Source organism: Symsagittifera roscoffensis, chromosome 4, assembly GCF_963678635.1.
Source record: "Symsagittifera roscoffensis chromosome 4, txSymRosc1.1, whole genome shotgun sequence".
NCBI classification, from domain to species: Eukaryota; Metazoa; Xenacoelomorpha; order Acoela; family Convolutidae; genus Symsagittifera; species Symsagittifera roscoffensis.
Window position 1 is genome coordinate 4,153,372 of NC_087065.1, and position 23,484 is coordinate 4,176,855.

The 23,484-nt window shown below is 33.5% G+C and overlaps 1 protein-coding gene across 1 annotated transcript in view; it reads left to right on the forward strand.

Moving 5' to 3' along the window:
• Positions 1–23,484, forward strand: part of LOC134844119 (ATP-binding cassette sub-family B member 6-like) — a 79,544-nt gene that overhangs the window by 16,813 nt on the left and 39,247 nt on the right. The window contains 1 exon segment of the mRNA XM_063860618.1: positions 7,790–8,058. Within this exon segment, the coding sequence (XP_063716688.1) occupies positions 7,790–8,058 (269 nt within the window).

The following is a 23,484-nucleotide window of genomic DNA, read 5'->3' on the forward strand; positions in this document are numbered from 1 at the left end:
AACTCTGTGCCATTGTCCACCCATACTTTTTTCGGTTGTTTTGTCGTTAGAATTAGTTTGAACGCCGCTGCTGTTGTTGTAGCATAATTTGATTTCAAGGGTTGCACTCTGAGATAGCGGGACATGCAGTCAACTGCGACAAGCAGATACTTAACATCATGGTTGTACTGGGCAAGTTTCTCAACATAGGCCAGATCTAATAACCAGATTTCGTCGATATCGTAAACTATGGACTTGAGTCGCGGCGTTTTTCAGATGACAGTTCGATATTTTGTGTAAGCTGGTTCGGTGTAAAGGAAATGTTTTATTTTCTGTCGCAGCAAATTGGTTGCCTTTGTAAAGTTGTTCACACTACCAAATAACGCGGGATCTTTGTCAATGTAGTTAGTTTCCAACAATTTTTCTTCAATCTTGGTAATTTTCCCATTTTTTTGTTTTCGCCTCTGTCTTTTATGACGTTGGAGAATCTGAATCGTTATTGGGCGTTCCGTACGCGTTGGAGCCTTCTTCTGACTTTTTTAAACGTTTTTGGTTTCGGGTTTTTCTATTGTCCCTAAGACTTTTTCTTATTTGTTTTTACTTCTATTAAGGTTTGCACTACTTCTTTCTTGCCAAGTGGGGGATGTTGGGCGGGTTCTTGAGGGTCCAGGTTCCCGTTTTTTTGGCGTTAAGAGACGCTGACTGAAAGCTTGCTTAGCATTTTGATTTATCACCAGCTTTTCATTCAAGTTGAGAGCAGTTAAAATGATAATGAACTCCGGGTTGGGAAATTTTTTTGTTGGTTGTTGTATGTCGTATAAAAATACTGCAGCCTGCAGCCCTCTTGGTTTTTTTATCCACATGTATCACCTCCTTGTCACGTTTTATGGTTACTCTTTCCAAACTTCTTATCATTTCAAAAATAGTTTTCGCTCTAACAAATTTTTTCCTTCTACAACCTGTAACTGTCCTAAAACACTTTCGGTCTGTCTATCGTTTTAATCTTTTAATAATTCTTCTTTATCGCGGTTGAACGGTACTTCTTCATCGTCCGTTAACAGTTCAAGCTGTTCTTGTTGGGGCTCAGCATTTTCCGTAAATGTTTCCTTCGTTGCAGTAGTCTTACCAATTTGAGGAGGTAATTGGGGTCTACGTTGGTTATGGTAGGATAGTTGAGCGTTTTTATGTTTAATACTTTTATCATGAAGAACACGTGCAGCATGTGGTTGCTCATTAACAGATAGGTGTCTCGGAATCAGAATGAAATCTTCAGCAGTCATAATTAAGTTGTAGGGTACTTGTAATAAAAATAAAGTATTCGTCGCACTAGATGGAAACCTTCCTTACTCAAAATAATTGCACACTTCTTGACAACACTGGTTTTTGGAGTGGCTAATTATTTGTATGCTGTCTCGAATCGTTCGATATTTGCGATTTTAACGGGTACGTTTCCATTGACTACATTGAGCAATCATTCGCAAATAAGTGTTATGATCTCGCAATTTGAAGTTTTTTTAGTGAGACGTCTTAGCTGGTCAGGTTTGAGTTGCATCATATGCCGCAGAATAGATACGTTTTTTTTTTCATTTGTGATTGGAGTAGTTTCTGCTTTAGATGAGGGTAAATAAAAAACTGTTGGCCCAGGTCGTGTGAATTTGAACAATATCTCAAACAATCTGATGTACGGGGGTTCCAAGTCGATTAGAAGATGTCCAAAAGAGTCTATGGTAGCTAATTCGTGAGAGCTTCTCAAAAAGTTTGATACCTTTAATTGTCTTACAAAAAGATCTAGTTGCGGAACATCACGAGGCGATTTGAACAGAATGATGTGTAAATTGTCCAAATCAATCGTACGCGACCATCGACTTTGTTGAAATAAGTTATACTTAACATATATCACATCTATCCCTCTATGTCTACCCGCTGTAGCTGCTATAACAAATTTCTTGTCATTTTAGATGTCTTGATATGAATCATCGAAAACTAGAAGAACATTTTCTAAGTTTTCTAAAGATTCGAATCCCTTGAACATCATGTACTTCACATTTACTTCGCGAGAAGACACTTTTTCTTAGAATGCAGGTTGCATCTCTTTGTAAAAATATAGACTGGTTCCAAATTTAGGGTAAAAAGTATTTCCCATCAAAAATTAACTCAGTTATTCCGGATCCTGAGGGTCCCAATATCGCCATGAAAATTCTTGTCGAAGTAATCACTTTACTCATATCCTCGGGTTTGGTAATACATAACCAACCAAGCCGGATAAACTCGAAAACTAGAATGAAGTTTCTTCGCAATTTAATTTATTGAAAGAAAGTTTGAGAATTACTACCATTTGCGCAACAAAAACATTTCCAGACCTTGGTAAAGTTATATTGTTACAAAACTTCAATAATTTCTTTTACTATTTGTCTCGTTATAAAATAACTCTTTTTCTATTCTCGCGTCACGTTCATCTACTGCTGCTGCTTCTGACATTTGAGAAACGATTTATTCTACAGACTGTGTTAGACTTATTCTCACTGTAAATGAAGCTTGTGAAAAGAACAATAAATTGAATTAGCATTATGAACAGTACAAAATTGTGAAGTGTCAATTATTGATAACATGCATTTCTAGAACATAGTTTGGTGGGATGTTTGCAGTTTTTTCGTACTATATTGTTTTCATTGCACTATCCTCTTTCACAATAGTCTTTATCTCATCTGGCATATCACTGCTGTTTAGATCCATCTAAACTCCTGGCTGACGTTTGAGTACCAAGACTAGTTCTGGAAGATATACTCCTCGCTTGCTGGCTAACTCTTCTGATAAACTTGAATCTCATTTTGTATACATTTTTATCAATAACTGGAAAAAATATTTTTAATGTAGACAACTCTTCTCCGGAAATGATTCCTCTGAACATTTTGGCCGTTGCAATCAATACGCTCTTTTCGTGTTAAGGAAACCTAATGAAATCACTCTCTTGAGTCATCCACGCACAAAGCAATGATTTTGGTGATAGGTATGTCAATTTTCGTTGATCTCTCGCTGTTAATCGTTTTCAACCAATCATAAAAAAAAACTTGTTTTTCTTGAGGGCACAATGATTGCTGGAGCTGTAATGAGGTATATGTCGATTGCAGCTTGGCTAATTTTTGAAATATAAGTTTTCAACACAAGGACAGCACAAATCATCTAGGTTTCAACCTTTCGGTCCGATTACTTGGCCAAAAATTCTGTTTTTTCTTTTCCTTTAGCGTAAAAAAACGGCACTGGGATTTCTCAACACAAAACTCTGAAGTCTTTGATTCAAGTTTATATGAAGGTAATCACCATTTTTCCGATGGAGACCGTGTAAATAATTTGTTAACCAGTTTCAAGCTTTTTGTTCGAGCTTTGGTAGTATATTGAAAATCACTGGAGGTAAAAAAAATGAGTCAGTCGCTGTAGTTTGGAATTTTTATTGCTAATTTTTTAACCATAAAAAGTGTTTTTCTTGTAACGAAAGCCTTCCCGAAAGCACAACTGATCTCTCGCTTAGTATTCTAGGAAATGATAAATTTTTGGTTTTTTCAACCTAATGAATACGCATAAAACTGTTTCACTAAATTGTCCCAGTAAACTGTTGTTACAGTTCCAGGGCAACATGTAACAGTACGTGGGACCCTGTTGGTAAAACGCGTGTAAAAATCCGGCCGCATCGTGCAAAATAGCGTGCATTCGTAAAATTTTTTTGAATTTTTTTTGTATTTATCTAAGCAAGAGTTATCAATACCATCAAGCCACCATAAAGTCTCAACTTGATCAAAATGTCGTAGTTAAGATTGCCAGGACTAACAAACAACATAAAACATGCAGCTAGAAAACAAATTCGTCGGTTAGAATTATCAAGATAATTTTGTATCAAAGACGTATAAATTTCGTGAATTATTTTTGAATGAAAAAGAGTTACTTTGCTTTTTCTTTAATTTCATTGTTTATTTTTTACAAAACCTCTCCAACCTGCTGAGTTTTAAGCCATTGGAACTAACAGTGACCTTGCGGATACCATTTAGACTCATTAAGATATCCGTGGCAAATAATCAAAGTAACCAACGGACGTTTTTTTTTATTTCGATAGCTTGTTGAAACAAAGACAGATTTTTCTCTCCAAGTCTTTATTAACCCATTTTGAGTTAAAATCAAACGAATAGTTGACTACGTTTTCCTAATCAGCAATATTTAAATTGCTCACAAAAGCATATTTTTGTTTTGTAGAAATGCATCAAGAGATTTGTTGAAATTTACACCGGCTTATTTTAGTCGTCCAATGTCAAAAAATAACTATTTCAAACTTTCAGTCGTCTCACAAGGTCCAAAATTTTATGAACAAATGAAAACATAATATTAAAAAAATGCCTAACAATTAACAATTGTAGTAATCATTTAGAATGGATTTTTATAGTCCAACTTGATAGTCCAACTTGTTAAATTGATAGTTTGAATTTATAAACTTTTTTCTGAGAATTTAATTCCATTTTAATTGAGTATAATAAAGAATCAATACTTTTTTATTGCTTTTTACATTAAAATCCTAAGCCAAAATTTGAAACTTTGTTTTCTCATTGCCTTTGTTTTTCAATTAAAATCAATTTTTCATTTTTAATATCTCTTGGCTTCCTTTTTTCGCCAATCACCATTTTACCCCGTTATTTGTCAAACTAAGTCATTCTTACCAAGTTCAAGTTCCTTGTAAGATTTCAAACTGCTCTATCACACGGGCCACCAAGTCAATATTTTAAAGAAAAACTTGGAAAGTTTTTGAGCAGTTTGAGTGGAACCGGCTACACAAAAACGCTTTTTTTCGTTAATATTCTAAACTTAGTTTTGTTAGTTTGTTTTCTCAATCAGTTGGTTTTTTACTTAAATTCAAATTTTTGCTCTTTATTTTTTTGGCTTCATTTCCTTAGCCATCCCCCTTTTACCCCGTAGTTTTTCAAAACAAATTTTTTTTTTCGGAAAAGAAATTTTTAGTTTTTCTTTTTTACCAAAATTTTTAAGCAGCAAAATTCACAGTTTTCCAAACAATAGTAGAGTTTTTTGGATTTCGTGAAGAAAACAATGTCAACTATTCAGAAAAATTTTTAGAATAAAAATGATTATAAAAGGTGTTAAAAATAATCGGTTATATTGAACAATGTAAACCATCACATTCTCTAAATTTGCCTCAATTGTCCGTTCCTTGTTAAAAATTTAGTCAATAAAAATTTTTTTAAATCGATTTTTGTTAAAATTTGGTTCGATACCTTTCATTGTTTGCGTAGTTTTCAGGGAAAAAGATTGTTCTACAAAATTCTCAAGGTGAGAGAGAAGTTTTGAGAATTCCCATAAATTAAAAAATTTACTCATTTATCGTCTCTTTTTTGATCGAGGCTAATCAAATGTTTTGTTCAAAAATTGTGTTTACAATTTTCAATTTTGTATAATTTTTTGGTTAATTAAAGCTGAACCCCATTTTAGGAGAGGTCCCCTGCACATATTTAATTAACCAAAAAAAAATAAGAAAAATTGAACATAAAATTGTAAACAAAGTTTTTGAACAATACATTTGATTAGCCTAGAACAAAAAAGGAAACAGATAATGTTTATTTTTGTTTACTTTTGTTAAAATTGTTTTGTTATAACCCTAGCGTTTGGTATTCACAAATACGAAAAAAAATGAGCTAAAAGTTTAAGCCAAAAGTCTAAGCCAAGGTAGGTGCCTTGCGTTCATTTGCTCCATCGTTGTACTGTATAAAATAGACAAAAGTAGTTCTGAAAAGAAGAGGATATTTTTTTCTGATGTGCTCTGGATGGAGAATTAAATGTTGTTCTGTCTTTCTTTCTTTCTTACTGTCTTTCCTTCTTTCCTTTTTTCTTCCTTTTTTCCTTATTTCTTTCCTTGTTGTAATGTGAGCGCACGAAAGTTTCAGTGAGGACTTGGCGGACAACATTTAGTTGTTGTGGTCATTCAGAATACCGGGAATTAGCCGTAGACTTAGGACTGCATCACAGCGTTGAGAAACAGATTTGTGCAAAATATTAACAGCTGCAATTAAACACCTATTAACTAGTATGATTTTAAGTCCTTTAGAATACTAAGTGACTTAAAATCACACTTTTTAACAGGTGCATAATGGATGCTGTAAAGATTTGCACAAACCTTTTTCTCAACGCTGTAATTATTATAATTATTATTATGATTATTAAAAGGAATTTATGTAACGAAGGTTACAAAGGGGTTTCCCCCAGATACAAATTTACAGAAAAACGACAACCGTTCTTAGTACACACACAAGTTAGCTTCCAGGAGCACGAAACTTTCTCATTGTATTTTTCACTAAAGAAGCACCAGAGAAAACTAATAAGTCTTCCTTTAAGACCAATGGGATTGAAGAAATCTATCGCTGTAGGAAGTTTGTTCAATTGGTATCTCCTTTTGATAGACGAGAACGCTCAACATTGAATTCATATTTATTTTGTCTGAAGTTCTTTCTGTATGCCAGATGTGCAGAAGAATCAAAAACAAAGCAAATTTGTGAGTTGCAAATAAAGTGAAACAGGGAGAAGGTTGAGAAATAAAAGACGCTCCTTATAATTTTCACAATGCGGGAGAATCCACCTCGTTTCTCGCATCTGAACTGCTTCGAGATTTCTCATTGACCGGACCGAGACGTGCCAGCAACAACTCGCATACATCATAATGGGCAGCACCATTGTTTTTTATAGATGGCGTTTACTTTGCAGTCCTAAGTTAATTTTTGAGACGTTTTCTTATGATCGATTCAATGTTGACGAAAACTTTTACGGTAACTTTTCGTATTTGTGAACACCAAACGCCAAAGTTGTTTAAAAAAATTTATAGAAAATTATTTTATGGAAAAAGTGTTTTTTTTCTGGTAAGCTAATATAAATACAAACAAGACTTCTCAAATCAGGACGAAACCCCGAATGTTTCGACTGCCTTTTAAGATCCATGGAGCAGTAATAACATAAAAATTAAAGGTATTGAAATCAAAATGAAAAGTTTTTGTATATTAGTTTTCTTAGTGGAAATCATCCCCCCACATGCCATTTGAAGTATAAAGTGATAATTTTTGCTCCTAGTAACAAATCCTTTATTGCAAATAAGAGTCCTTCAACTAATTTGGAACGATTTCTAAGACGGATTAAATCTTAGATGAATAATAAATTAATAGCGCTAAAACGTGCGTTAATTGTCCCAAATCGGCTAAAATGACATAATTGTCATAGGTGAAATATCTTTCCAAGTTTAAGCTCAGAACAACAATACTTTTTGAATGATATGTAAAAAATTTTACAAAAAAGGCTAGTTAAAAAGTCGAAATTTGTCTGAAGAAAAAAAAATCCACACGAGCATAAATGTTCTATTATTTTCGTATTGAAAGTGGGAACAATAACTCCGTCTTTGTCAACTTGTGTTATATTGTTCACAAAGAGGCTTCGCATCAACAAATTGCATTTTTCTTTTTTTAAAAACCTTTGACAAAAAGTATTTGATAATTTTTTTGAAAGTCTTCGGAATTAAATTCATTTTTTCGAACTTGTCAGGTAAACTAGTAGAAAACATATTAATATAAAACTTTTTTTCTAGGATTCTGCTGAATTCTGCACTTGGCTACCACTTGCTCTCTTGACTACGAAAAATAACCCTTAAGTTTTGTAACAAAATTTTTGTGGTATTTTTCTGCTGGGACAATTTTTACCAAGGAGCGTGTTCTGTCAATTTGACAGTTTTAAAAATTTGTCGTTTTTTTGATCAATAGTGTCTTATATCTTTTTGCAGGTAGGAAAACAGGAGAAGTTCTGGGGGTGATTGACAGGGGCAAGTCGGGTCTATCACTGCTGCTGAACTATCTACTGTTCAACATTGTTCCCGGGTTCGTGGACATAGTGGTGGCGATAGTGTACTTTGCAGTCGCCTTCAATATCAAGTTCGGCCTTATTGTATCGACATGTCTAGTCACTTATATTGTTGCTACTGTTCTCATTTCTAATTGGCTCATCCAATTCAGAAGGCAGATGAATAAGTTGGACAATCAAAGCAGGACAATGGTATGTATTTCCACCCGAAATCCTAACTATTATTACCAGCAACTACCCCGGGTCTCAGTGAAAATTAAAATATTTGTAGAATTCTTATAAGATTTTTATAAGATTTTGAATTGGTACTTAAATGATGTCAGATTTTTGAAACATTTTGTAAGATTTATGATTTTCTTATAAAATTTTGAATTGCATGAGCCATCAATTGAAAACTTGGAAGCAAGACTGGCACGTTTTCACCGTTTAGAGCGTTTTTTGAGCAATTTGAGCGTAACCGGCTAAACAAAACGCTCAAATTTTGATGGCGTTTTTCATTATTACTCTAAACATAAATTTGTTAGTTTGTTTTCTCTTTCAACATGTTTTTCATTTATCTTCAATTTTTTTGTTTTCAATACTTTTTGGCTTCATTTTTTCAGCCATCCTCCTTTTACCCCGTAATTTGCCAAAATAAAAAATTTTTGCCAAAATAAAAATTTAAGTTTTTTCTACAAGACTTTCAAGTAGCAAAATTCACAGTTTTCAAAAAAAAGTAATTTTTTTTTGGGTTTCGCGTTAGTTTTTTGGCTTCATTCTTCGGCAATTCCCATTTTACCCGTAATTTGATAAATAAAAAAATGTAAGAAGTTTATAAGATTTCAAATTCTTTCTTACAAATATAAATTTCGAGTTGCTCTATTACACGGACCAAAAAGTCAAAATTTTGAAGCAAGATCGGTTTCAGCTTTTTCGAGCGATTTTTGAGCTTTTCGGTTGTAAACGGTTAAAGAAAAAAAAGCTCAAATTTTGAGGGGTTTTTGGAACTAAATCTTACCCCGGGTATTGAATCGAACCCAAGGCTTCTCCTGATAACAAGTCATTCGGGTTGATCAAACTTTCTTTCACACAAGTTTTCATGTATTAAAAACTTTTTATCATACAATTCATTATAATTGTACGTACAAAAAGCTGATATGAATCTCCATGATAAACATTTTTCCCGGATCTACTTAACAATTCCCCCCCCCCCCTATGGTACCTACTTAAGAATCCCCCCCCCCCTAATTTACATGATCATTTGCTAAGTTCATTTTACGTGCTTATTTGCTAAGTGTAACAGCTGTTGACAATTAGAACTTTCTCGGTTTCAGAATTTGTTGCATTCTGATTGGCTGAAAGTTCGATTAATTTGCTAGCTAGTAATTTGCTAGCTGAACCTACTTAACAGTTTCCCCCCTTTTGTAATAGGGGGGGGGATTTTCAAGTAGATCCTTTTTCCCTAATAAAAACAAATAATAACATAACATAACACATATAAAGAACAGGAAATATCAAGGATTTGTGTTGAATTTTTCAGCTCGTTGAGAGAAGCCGTGCAAAACCTTGAAAAAATCACTGGAGCATGGGAGTATGAATGTGCAAATGGTTTTAAAACAATAAAACCAATGAGTTTTTTTGTTTTTATCAAGGTTTAGAACGCTTTTCTTTGAACGCACAATCCTAAGTTCATTTTCATCTATTCAACCAAAGTTTTTGGTAAAATCTCAAAGTAAGCTAGAAAATTATAAAATTTAGTTATCGTCTCATCAAACGATTTGTTTTGGTACTTGTTTGCCTTATAGGCCCATTCAACATTTTTTGAAACGAGCGTGAGTAATTGGTTTAGTTTGAGGTTGAAATCAACACATTGATTTCTAAATTCATCAGTGGTTTTTTTCAGCAAATGATCGAAAAATAAATCATGAATCCTCATAGTTTTTTTATAGTTTTAAAAATATTTTCCCAAATAAGGTTATATCAGCGATTGAATATGATTGTTTTAGCAGTTCTTTTTTGCCTCAACAATTTTTTTGGAGAAAAGATTTCACACATTCCTTAATTTTCGAAGTGTTCGGGGAACAAAACTTTTCCCCAAAAAGAAAAACAAATTGGGCACTTCAAATTTGAGTTAGGACCGAAGTGTATAACTCATAGAGTAATTTCGGATAGGGTACACCGTCTGCTCGTCACGCTATCTTATTTTCGGCCGGATAGATTCGTGCAACTTCTTAGTCTAATACCAATCCTAATCTTACTCTTATACTATCTAGTCTCAGGTTGTTTAACTAGTCTCTGCTAGGCTCAATAGATCTAGGGTATACTGGTTTATTGCGGCTGCTGAAGTCTTCTTGGAGAGTCAACTAATTTCTAAGTTAAATTCAAATCTCTCTGGTGCTGAAATTACAAGTAATTTCAGCACTTACAAATAAGTGGGTTGTTAGTTAGATGGATCATGATTGGTTAATATTAAATACTTTACAGTGGTAAAATATCTAATTTATCCAATCATAAAATGTAGTTTAGATCAGGTTCCACCCATCCGGGTTTTACAGAGTTTTTTAGAATAGTCTTTCTGCAATTCAAAGGATGGATGATGGACGTTGGTATTTGGCGAACATCTTATTTCTTCTGGGTTTTCTTATTAGAGAAGTCCCAGATTCAACCGTTGTGTCTTCTCAAGACAACGACTGGGTTTTCGCTACAAACTCAAATCTGATTTCAGAATGGTTGGCTATGACAGGTTTTTCCGTTTCATGTAGAGAACTTCTTTTGTGTTTGACCTTGTCTGGGAATGGCGTAGAGATTGTGTGTGGAGGGGATGCCTGGTTACTCGGATCTGTACGTATACTTGAACATCGAGGTGGTCATTGGTCTAGTTCAATGAAGTCCTTTTCTGCGAAGTCAAGTCGTACTCTAAATCCTTTGAGTTGTGATTGTGGGCGGCATATTGATTGTGGTTGGCCATTCTTTTTCGAGTGTAGTGGGTTCATTTTGTCTTTGGATGTTCGTCTTTGGTGTTGTATGCTGATCTATATACTGCAAGGTATAATTTACATTTTATAAAATTTTTATTAGTTTGGTGTTTAATTATGATTTCGGTTAGTTGTTTTCACAAAAGCTTTTTGTTTTAGTTCGGTTATTTTGAAGAGTTACTCACCCTTGAGTAGCTCTTATTAAAAATAGGAGTGTGTGTCACAAAGCGTGGATGTAGCGCGGTTGGTTAGGCCGGCTATAGAGCATGCTCAGGACGTCCTCTTCTGGTGGGTTAGGCCAGGAGTGGGAGTATGATTGCATGCGGTTTTTGTGAGAGGTCCTGTTATGTGACAACGTTTTATGTTGGGTTTGTTGTGGTTTTTCTTATGTTTTGTTGGTTGTGTCCTTTTTTCAAAAATCAAATTGTTTTTGGTATGGGTTTGTCTTTCGACTTTTTTGTGTTTTATTATTTCTTTCTTAGACTTTATAATAGTCTTCAAAAGAATAAATTATCCAGTTTTAAACTGGGTTAATCCGGTTTGGGTACCGTTGGTTTCCTTTTCTTAGTCATGCTGTTATTCTATGATTTGTGGTGTTTAGTAAGCTACGTTGGTTAGTGTTGTTTAGTATATAATTCCTTTTCAACCGGGTTAAGGGAAAGTTTGAAACGTGTTATCTTGTGTTAGAGCTGTTGTGTGTGAAAGCTTGAAACTGAAATTCATTATTTTAAACAATTCTTCGTGGGCGAGCTGTGCGAGTGTGGATAGAATTTTTGTGCGAATGAATGGAAATATCAAAAGGTTAGTACTGCATTTTCGTTTTATCAATTTATTACATAGAAATGCAAATTTACTGCTAGTTGTTGGGGAGAATTAAGTTACAAATTTTCATCATTATTAGATTTACTGCATTTGGGAAAAAATTTATAAATTAAATTACTGCATTGGTATTATTTTTATTTAATTGTTTGGTGCAAAAAATTAATAGAGTTTTTAACAGTATGAAGAAGTTTTCAATTTTTATTTTTTTTTGTGAATTTTTCAGATGATCGTTGGATGAAGGCTAAAATTCTAAAGAAGACATGAATAAAGAATGGTTAGTTTCTAATCTTAATTTTATTAGTTAATAATATGTATAATTCATATTTACCTGTTAGTCGTCGGGGAAGAAACCGTGGGGGAAGATGTCGTGGATGAGATCTGAAGTTGTTAGTAATTTAGCTAAGATGCGGATGATATTTTTAGTTTGAAGCAGTGGCCAAAGCAATTGAAGTGCTTTAATGGTGGTTAGTTCTTCAGTGCCAACTGCAAACTCATAAGGTGTGTTTTGGATTAGATTATATAATTTGTGATTGAATTTAGTGTTGTGGATGAATTCTAAAATGGGGATTTCTATAGGTTGAACAAATTCGTGTGGGAGAAGGAAGGGTCGGGATTCTTCTGCGTTGAAGGTCTTGGTGATGGGACAAAAAATATACATTTGGGTTATGGGATCATAATTTCGAAGAATACCATGAAGGTTAGTATCTTTAATGCAATATGTGAAGTTAAGAAAGAATGGTGAGGTGTATTTGGAATTGATGAATTGGAAACGGTGGTGTTGTTGTCTGGAGGGAGTGTGTAGGTCGAAGTGATTTTGGATAAAACGATAATATGTATATGTGTGAGTTTGTTTAGTGCGCAACATAATATCGTGTGAGCAGTGCAGATCTCTTTCATTTGGTGCAAGGAAATGAAAGGTTAGTGAAAATATTTGGAAGCGTTCTTTAAAACTTTCGTAGGCTTGCGTGTCTATTAGTGCTTCTGAAATGATGTGGTCAAATTTGCGATCAAAGATATTGAGTGTAAATACATATGGTGTTTTAATGAAAAATTTTTCTGTGATTTGTGGGTTAGCGAAGCGGTCATCGTCTAAGAATTGATCTTGGTTAGTTCTGATGATGTTATGATCGTAATATTCTAGCGTATATTCGTTAGCTCGGGGTGCAGTGTATGTTTTTAGTGACTTTTTATATCCGATGTAAGTAAATTGTCTAGGTGTTAGTGGTGTAGTGAGTCGATATAGCCTGTCCTTATTTCGTTCTATATCGATGTGAGTGTTAGATAAAGGTAAGCAAAGGGGATTAGTAAAATGATAATATGAGGTCCAAGGAAGGGTAGGCATTAAAATGTGTTCGTCTACAAAGTTACGTGTTTCGTTAGTGTCGTGAGGGGTGTTTAAGGTGTATTGTGGAAATGAGGGTAAGGTGATAGCTAAAAATTCTTTTGTATTAGTGTGATTTGGGTGATTTATATATTCACGGGCTGTTCCTGGTTTTGCTGGGAAAGGATGGTTGGGGAACTTTCTTTTAAAAGTGCGGTAAGCTCTATTAGTGCTGAGTGAAGATTCAGTAGATGTGGATGATGGTGCTAGGGGTAGGAGGGTTGGATGAATCTATTGTGGATGAAATTTGGTTTATGGTGGGGGTGTCAAGGTGGTAGGGTTGTTGTTGTAATGTAATAAAATTATCTAGTTCTGGGGAGATTTGGGGGGTATCTGGAGAATTGGATGATCGGTCTGAATGATGTGAAGAATAGGTTGGAGTGACTTGGGAAGCATAAGAGGGTGTAGAATTGGTGGGGACAGGGTTATTCGGTAGCATTGGTTGAAAAGGGGATTGGGAAAAAATTGAGGGGTTGGTGTGAAAATTATTGGATGGAGATGGTTCAGAGTCGGCAAATTCATCGGGGGTTTCAAAATTCGGGTTATTGAGTTGTGAGGTGGAGTATAAAACTGAGATGTGTGAATTAGTATCGGACTTCATGCCTGATGTTACAATACTGGTTGGGAAATCGGGTGGTGGGAAAGCAAAAAGTGGTATTATTGTAATTGGAGTAGTGAGGTTGGTTGGATGGGAATTTGAACGGTGTAGGGATCCAAGTTGTCGGCTCATCGTGGGCTAAAAAAATTATTATTTTGAGACTGAAAAGCGGTGGTATGGGGTTGTTCTATAATTTGTTCATAGGTATTTTCATCTTGTGAGTGGTGTGTCATTATATGTTGGATGGGACTTTGTGATATGGTTGGTCTAAAATTTGGATTATGTGTTATTGCTAAGTTTCGAAAATTACGTGGGACTAGGGATAATGGATGGTTATGTGGTAGGGGTGGTAACTGTGGTGCTGTTGGCGTTGTGTCTACATTGTTATGTTCTTCGTCGTATGTGTTCTGTCTTGTTGCTATTTTTGTGTTGTATTCTTTTATTTGTGCATCTAAAAGAATTTTGTTTATTGATGTAGAAAAAATTCCAAAAAATCCTGCAAATAGTATGCGTGCTACACTTGCTTGTCTATTGACTTGTGTGTGTATAGCACATGTGTTATAGATTCCTTTTAAGAGTGAAAAAAGAAATCCAATAAAATTAAACATTGCGTATAAAATAGTCAATTTTTCTAAGATGTAGTAGGGCCATCCTAGAAAATCGAGAATTTCATTTTTTAGTGTAACAAAGCTAAAAATATTGATAGGTGATATATCTTGGGGACGGTATTTTTCACCGTTTAGATATATATAATCTTTAATGTCTTTAAAATATCCGCTATAGTCTTGCGTATAGATGTCTGCAAATCCTGCGGTTTCGGCAAGTTTGCGTAAGTTTTGGTTAATTGATTGTCTTTGTATTGTGTCCATTTGTGTTAATAATTCTTGGAATTGTTGTGTTCTAATGTGATGTTGTATATCGGATTTTGAATATATGCCAATTGATTGTAAGTCAATATTTGGGTTTCGAACAATAGCTCTAATGCTTTCAGGTGAAAATTTTTTGAGTGATTGCATTAATGTGGGATATGGGGTAAGAAGGTAATATTTATCTTCATCAGGGTTTAGTTGTACTACATTGTGCCTATTTTCTGATCCACATGGGACTGCGGTATCCCAGAAATAGGTTCTGCTTGAAAGTGTGTCAACGAAATGTACTTTATTCTTATAAAAGATAGGGATTCTTTTATAGCATCGTTTGTCTTCAAAAACGTATAGTGGTGATACTTTTTTTGGTACAAGTATAAAACCATAAAATGTTCCCTTCGTAGTCTAAAAAATTTGATCTATTTCCTGATAGTAAATATCCTGCGTAGGGTTTTTTTAATACTGCTAGTGCAAGTGATTGTAATATTTGTGTTCTTTCTAATTCGCATAGTTGGTGTAGTGTTTCTAATTCGGAGAGTGACATTTCTTGAAAAATTCGGCTAATTGTGCAGTCTAGTTTCATATCTGAGTGAATATCATAGTGGATATTACCGAAATATGTACTATTCATTAGTGATAGTTCTTGTAAACGTGTGCTTTGATCATCTTGGGGCTTTAAATGTCCACCAGGTTGACCTGTAATTTTTTGAAAATGAACTGGTATGTATGATGTTCCTTCGTTTAGAGGATGACCTGTTGCATATGGGTCGATTTTTACTTTTCCAGTGGTCATGTCGAATCTTTTTTCGTATTCAACTAATATCTCGGAGTATTGTGTTTTGTGAAGTGGATTTCTGTATTTACATGCAAGTTCTGTTTCTTGATATATTTGAAAACGTGTCAATTTATTTTCTATATTGTCTATGTTTCTAAAATTAGAACTTAGTTTTCGTGATGGATGGGCTTGTTCATATGGAATTGATTGTATAAAATATTTTTCGTGAAATTTTATCATACGAGCGTGTATTTTTGCTACTTGAAATGTTGTACATGTGTCTTCGGGGAACCAAACAATTGTTGCTTGTGTTCGTGTTGTAGGGTCACAATAGCCTTGATCGTTTTTACAAGGTAATCGAATTCCTTGATAGATCATTGTGTTGTCTGATAAATCGCGGGTGAGTTGTATTTTTTCGAGTTGTATTTTCCAATCAAAAAACATGATTTCTTGATATCCTTTATTTTTTGTGTCTGCTTTGCAGTTTGATGGGTTATTTATACCAATGTGTGGTATCTAGTGTTTATCGTGCATGTCATAAGTTAATCTTCCGTGTGCGCCGTTGTATGGGTATTTTTCATCTAATTTTATATGTCCTTGATATCTCTCAAGTTCTGCTTGATGTACAGAATCTGCAAAAACTTGGAAAAATACTAACTTTCTATCTGTGTTTTTATTTTTTGTGATATTTAGTCGGAGTAACTTTACAATCTTCGGGATTTAGATGTAAAAATCGTTCGATATTACTCTGGTAGAATGATTCATGGTCAAGTCGGTTTTTATTTCCGTTTGAGACTTGTGAACAATGTACTTTCTTTTCAGAAAATGTTGCTGTGAATTTATATCCTATAACTGTTGTTGCTCGGGCTTTTGAATAAAGTGTTGCGATTACATTTGTAGTTTCTATGGCTTGTGGTTCTGTTTCGCATTGTGATACTTGATTTATTGCATATTTGTGTAATGTTTTTTGTTCGTTTTCGTCACAATCGTAATGTGTTACTAATAAATCTTGGGGTCCTGTGCGGGGGGAAGGGTTTATGTTTTCATTTGAGGTTGTTAGAAAAAGGAGTTGGAGAAAAATTAAAATTTTTAGAATATACATGTGTATGACAATCCTGAGTATGGGTTATAAAATGTGATGTAACCAATTGTCTTTTTGGTATATCTGTCGTATTTGTATATTACTTCAGTTGTTATAAATGGTGGTGGTAGGGATTGAGCTGTTATATTTGGTGGATTTAATGGATAGGGATGTTGAGTAATGTTGTTTAATTTAACCGTGATTGTAGACTATTCTGTTGGAGTATTTGGATGTTATGAGCACGAATGTCTTCGTGAATGTCTTGTCTATATTGTAGTCTATTTAGTGCCCAATTGTGGAGTCGGTTACTTTCTAGGTGTTGTCCAAATAATGGTGGAGGTGCTGTGAATGTATTCCAGTCTAGTCTTAAAGGAATATTTGTTGATGATTGTTCTCGATATCTAGCGTCGAGGTTATTTGGGAAATTTAAGTTAAAAGGTGGTGGTGAAATCTGGCTTATTGATGGTGTTGATGGTAGTGATAATGTTTCTGGTAGTGATGAGGATGTTGTTGTATCCGTAGAAATATCTATTGGATCATTTACTAAATTTAGTTCACCTTGTGTGAATGAATGTGTTGTCCAATATGGTAGTCGTGATGCTTCGTTTGGGGGGTTAAAGGGATTTTAACGTATTTGTTCAGATGTTGGTGTTGAACCTAAGTAATCTGATGGTAGGCTTGAGGTGCTACGTTGTGAAAGAAGCGTAGGGGTTTCTGGTAATATACCAATGGGGTTTTCTGGAGTGTTTTGTGATGGGGATTGAGGTATATCAAAATGAACTCGGGGAGTTTGAAAATTTCTGTTTCGTCGAGGATGTATAATTTGTCTATTTATTTCGACTGTATTTTGGTTTTGACTAGGATTTCTTATTCTACTTAATTCTTGTGGTAGTGTTGGGTATAAGTTATATGTTGGTTCGCTTAGAGGTGCTTGTCGTTGAACTGGTTCTAGTGGTTCTGATAAGCGAGCGTGTCGTTCTTCAAAGGTATATGGGTTATCTTGAAAAGAAATTCGTGTAGATGTTTGGGGATTTTGGGTAGTTGAAGGTGGTGTCGGGTTTTCTTGGGATGATGTCGGTGAAGACTGACTATGTGATTGTTGGGTAGCAATTTTTGATAGCTTTTTTGGTCTATTCTTTTAGTGAAAAAGTTTATGTTTATTATAGTACTCTTCTAAAAAAAGAATTAGGAGAATTGTTGCTAGGGCGAATGTGATGATTGCTTTTTTTATACATTTGCATATTGTCAAGATGAGGGATGATAGAAATGTTATAAAAATTACTAATAGTAAAAAAAGATCGGTTCTACTAAAAATGGTTCGTATCATTTAGATAAGTTTTGTGAATCGTACCTGTGGATATAGTCAATAGCTTTTGAAAGTTGGAGGTATAGTTCAAATAGGGAATAGAAAATTTAAAAAATATTGCAAAAAATGATTAAGATTATTACAAAAGATTCAAAGATATCAAAAAGAAATATTATAAAAGTTTTAAGTATCGTAAAAATTTGTTTGAGGTTTGTGATAATTATAGTGACTGATTGAGAGAAGAGCATTTACGAAATGACTTCTTGATCGAATATTTTTTGTTGTTTGGGGCAATTTTCAAGTGTGGTCGGATTATTTATTGGTTTTTTGACAAGTGGGTTGAGTTTTGTGAAAAATTGTTGGGGGCAATTTTTATGGTGATCGGGAGGTCTTCTTTGTCTTTATTTTCATTTGTCAAATGATCTGGGGTATTTTCGAGATTTTTATACTTTAGGCTAATTAAAATGGTCGTTCTTTTACTTTAGGCTAATTTAACATATTTGTTTGGGGGGTATTTGAGGGCTGAGTTGGGGAAATATTGTTGATCTTTGGTTTATTAGATAAGGGAGGGTTATGATATTATGGTGATGTTTATTTTAGTTGTCAAGTTGGAGTGGTTTGATTATTTTTGACCTGGAGGTCGTAAAGTTATAGTTATAGATATGCCTGGAGTTTAATATTGTTCGTTTAGTTGGTTTGTGTTAGAGTTATAGAAGGTGACGGATTGGATGAATCCTATTGGCTAATTATGAACTAGAATCGCTGCGTGTTTGTCAGCATGTTATTTTGAAAAATGAAAATTCAAAATATTTCACAGGTCTAAGACTGTGAAATACAAAATTAAGGTTGTTTTTGAAATTCGACTTTCTTTAATATTTTAGATTGTGGGATGAATAATTTATAATTTTTACGTGGTTGATTTCTAAGTCGTGAAGACTCTCTATGTTCTGATTTGTCGATTTGTTCTTGGGGTATTATTTTTTCTGTCATTTTTCTATTTTTTCTTTCTTTTTGAGATGTATTTTGATCTAGATTTTTTGTATTGTTTTTTTTTGTGGTGGTTGATTTTGTTATTTGGTTTTTGAGGTGAAAATCTTTTTGTTCCTTTGTTGTATTTTCGGTATGTGGGTCATTTTGAATAACTTTTAAACCTGTAAAAGAATATAATTGAGTTAGTTCGCGGAGTGCGTATTCTTTTGGATAAAAAGGTAATAGGTTATTTCGGTGTTGAACGATTTCTTTTTTGTCTGAGTCGGTGATTTTATATGTGACATCAGTGGGTTTTGCAATTATTTGGTATGGTCCTTTACGAAGGGGTTGTAATTTTTTAGAAATTCCTTTTTGAGTATTAAAATTGGGTATTAAAACAAATGTTCCAATTTTTAAATCGGAGGCTGGTGTAAAGCGTGAATTTATTTGTTCATTAATGTTTTGCCTTTGTAACAACTTTTTTGTTACTTTTTGGTAAATTTCATTGTGTTTTTTATCTCTGTTTAAAATCCATTCGGTGTGTGTACCGGAGGCTAATTTAAGAATTTGTGGGTGATGAAAATGATCTTCATCGTGTGTATGTAAAGGTAGGTTATAACAAATTGAGTCTTTATTTGGTTGACAATAACCTTGTGCGTTTTTATGAGAGTTTGCTGTAAACATTATTGGTTTGCGTGGCTTTTGGTTAAAAACCATTTCATATGGTGAAATTCCTAGAGTTGTCGTGATTTGTGAATTATATGCTAGGGGAAATAATTTTACATCTGCTGACCATTCAGTATATCTTGTATCATTTCCATTGATGATACATCTAAGATATTCTTGTAGTGAACGGTTCATACCTTCGACTAAGCCGTTTGTCCAAGGTGCGTGAGATGTACGTGGTTTGTGTTTGATGTTATATAGATGACATAGTGTGATAATTTCATTATTTATGAATTCTGTACCGTTATCTGTAACTAGAATTTCTGGTAGTCCAAATTTGGCTATCCAGTGTTCATAAAGCGTTGTGTAAGCGTAATAAGCGTTACAATGTGGTACTGGGTTAAGTGCTACATAATGTGTAAATGCGTCAACAATGACCATAATGTAGGAGTTTCCTTCGGATGAGGGTGAAATTGGTCCTTTAGTATCTAATGAGATACGGTGGTTAAAGTACAAACTTTGTCCTTTAAAATCTTGTTTTTGTGCTATTTGTTTTTGATTTGGGTAAGGTTTATTTAGTTGGCATACTATACAGTCATTGCATAGTACTTTTATCCAAATTGGTGTATTTGGGAAATAAAATTTTTGTATAAAATTTGAATATGTTTTCTCTGATCCAGAGTGTCCTTTAATATTTTGTGTATGTGAAATATGAAAAGCTATGAGAATCATACTTAAAGGGAGACAGGGAACTTTAGATTCATTTAATTTGTATTCTAGAAGGTCTGTGTTTTCGTTAATTGTTGTATTATTGAATTTTCGAAAATATCGGAGGAGTGTTTTATTTCCTAAAATAGTTGTATCTGCCTTGACGGGTTTAGTTTTATATTTGTGCCATGATTTTAGTTGTCTAATTACTGGGTCAAGATTTTGGTATTGTTTCAATGTTGAAATTGTAATTCTTTCTGTTGGGGGGAGAAAAATGTTTTCTATTTCTAATTTAGATAAGGGTATTGTATCAAGTGGGTCATGGAGGTCAAAAACTTGATTTATTGTGTATTTTGAATCGTTTGTTTGTGGTCCTGATAAATTTATTTTATCAGTTAGGTTTTCTTTTTCAATTAGTGGAAAAAGGTCTTTTTTATGCAAGTGTTGTTTTACTCTTTTTTGTTGGGTGTTATTTTTTATCCATTGTGAGTATGGAATTGGTTTAAAAGTTGATGTTCCAAGTAGATCAACTTCGTAGTGGTTATTTTGACAATCTAAATAAAGTGGAAAGTGTTGTAGATTATTTATCTGTGACTGTTCAACGTCAGTTTTTACTGCATATTTGCATTCTAGTCGGGGTGATATTTCGTTTTTTGCAAGGTAGAATTTTATATTTTTAGGTATTTCAACTGTAGTTTTACGTGTAAGTAATTCAGGTGGTGTATTTCGACTTAATGTGTCTGGTAATGCAAGATTTTTTCCTGCTGTCCAAACTATATGTAATTTTGGAAATTTCATTAGAATTAATTGAAATCTGTAAACTCGGTGATTTGGGTTGGATTTTTGTGTGAAGAGAAAAATGATTGGTTTGTGATCTGTGAATAGAACTGTTGGATGTTTTGATCCAAGTATCAGAAATTCATATTCTGTAAGTGTATAGATTATGGCTGTACATTCTCTCATTAGGGTTGAGAGTCTTAGCTCTGCTTGAGTGAATAATCGAGAATTTGCTGATATAAGGTTCATTTTGTTTGTACCATTATGTGATTGTAATAACGCTGCGCCGATGCCAAAGTTCGAAGCATTGCACATTGCGTAGAATAGTTGATTTGGATCTGGAATTTTATTCGAAATTTGTTCAGTTAGAAGTTTTTTAATTTCTTCAAATCGTGCTTGATGTTCTGTATTCCATTCAAAATTATTTTGTTGTCTAAGTATATTATAGAATGGTCTTAGATATAATTGCATTTTATAAACATATTTGCTTAAAAAGTTTAGCATTCCAAGGAATTCTTGGATTTTCTTTTTATTTGTCGGTGGTTGGAGTTTCTGAATAGCGTCAATGCGTGATTTTAATGGAGTGATTGTTTTTCTTTCTATGTTATGTCCTAAGAATTTTACTCGTGTTAAAAAGAAGTGTGATTTATCAGGGGCGGCCTTCAGATTTTCGTTCTGAAGTATTTGGTGATATTGTTCTAAAACATTGAACATTTCTTCTTTAGTCTGTGATTGCATAAAAACATCGTCTAAATAGGTGATTGCGTTTTTCTTGAGTATTAGTGGTCGAAAAATTTTGCTCATAAAAGCTGAAAATGCTGCTGGTCCTATGGATATTCCATAGAATAAGCGGTTGAATTCATACTGTTGGTTTCCAATAACAAATTGTGTTAAACGTCGCGATTGTTCATCTAATGGCATTTGATTGTATGCACTATTCATATCTGCGGTTGTAAAGTATTTTCCGTTTATTTTTGTTAAAATAACTTGTATTGGTTCAATAGGCCAATTACACTTTGATTCATCTATGAGTGAGTTGAGGTATCTAGCGTCGAGAACGATTTTTAATGATTCTCCTTTGGCTAGAATGATAACAGGGTTGATAAATGTGTTACCTTTTGGTTGTTCTTCTTTATTTACTGGTGATATAATGTTGTATTGTTCTAAAATGTCGAGTAATCTGTTCACTTTATCGTGTAAGTGTATTGGTACTTTACTTGCTCTTTGTTTTTTGAAAACTGCGTCTGGTTTTAATGGGAGATGTAGTGATGAGCTGATTTTGCCAACATCAAATTTGGATGTTGCATAGACTGATGAATATTTAATTAGCTGTTTGGCTAATTTTTCAAATTCGTCTTGTGTTATTTGTGAATGTTGGAAATTAAACATTGTTAAAAATTTCTGTTGATTCTCTGTGTAGTTATTTATGTTGAATGTTGGTTTGAAATACGGGGTTTTTGTGAAATAATCCGTATTTCTTTTTTCGTTACTTATTATATTATTTATGGATAATTCTTCATTAAGAATTGTGGATTGACAAATATCTAATAATTGGAGTATATTATTTACGCGATATGCTTTTTCGTGTATTGGTGATATTGTAGCGTTGGTTTTGCAATAGCCTAAAAGTCCTAAAGGTAATGTTACTTGGTAAGGTGTATTGTTGTATACATGTAGAGATATAATATCTGAATTCGAGTTTTTCAAATATTTTATGGATGAGATTGTGATTTTGAAAAACTTATGGATAGGTTTGAATTCAAAGTCTGACATATAGAGTTATTGTTTATTTTGTTTTTTATCATATTGGTGAACTTGTTTTATTGAAAAATTATATATGTTTCCTGATAGTGGTTTCAGGTGTTTTCTTTGTTGGTTATATATTGGATTAAATTTTGAAAAGAATGGTGGTTGTTTGTTTAATCTTTGAAAAAATGTTAGGGATGTGTCTTTTGTTTTTGTGTATTTATCTTTGATTAGTATTTTACTGTTTAATATGTTGATTGTTGGTATATATTTAGAGATAAATGGTATTCCAATGATATTGTGTTTAATATCAGTGATATGGAATATTTGTTTAAGTGGTTTAGTTAAAATTTTATTTTGCTCCATTGTTCTTGTGGGGAGAAGAAATAATTGAATTTTTCCATAGTTTACCAATGTTGATCCTTGTGCTGTTGCTAGTTTACTGGAGGTTTCAAGAGGTGTTAGCTTTGGGTGTAAGGTTTTTATTTCATTCCATGTGGGAATGTTTATTATATTTGATTCTGCTCCTGAATCAATTAAAAAATCAATTTCAAGATCTGGTGGTTGAAATTCTTTGCTTCTTGGACTTTCTAAAAGAAATGGTATTGTCCAAATTTTTTCTTTGGGTTGTTCTTTTTGTATGTTTTGATAGATGTGATTTGTATTTAAGCATTTTGTTTTGTCATTCTCATTGGGTTGATTTGTAGTGTTAATTTCGTTTGTTTCTTGTGTTGTTTGTGTAGAATGGATGGGTTCAATATAATAATTGTGAAGGAGTTCTAATTGATTTTCATATATATGTGATGAAAATGGTTGTTCATATATAATAGGTTCATAGTCATTTTCGACTGCTATCATATTGATGGAGATAGTGTTTTCTGTTTCACTTTCTGAGTCTGATGATCCACAGTTTATTTGATTGAGTTGTAACGTATCATTTACTGTGTCATCAATACCTGGAGGGTCTGA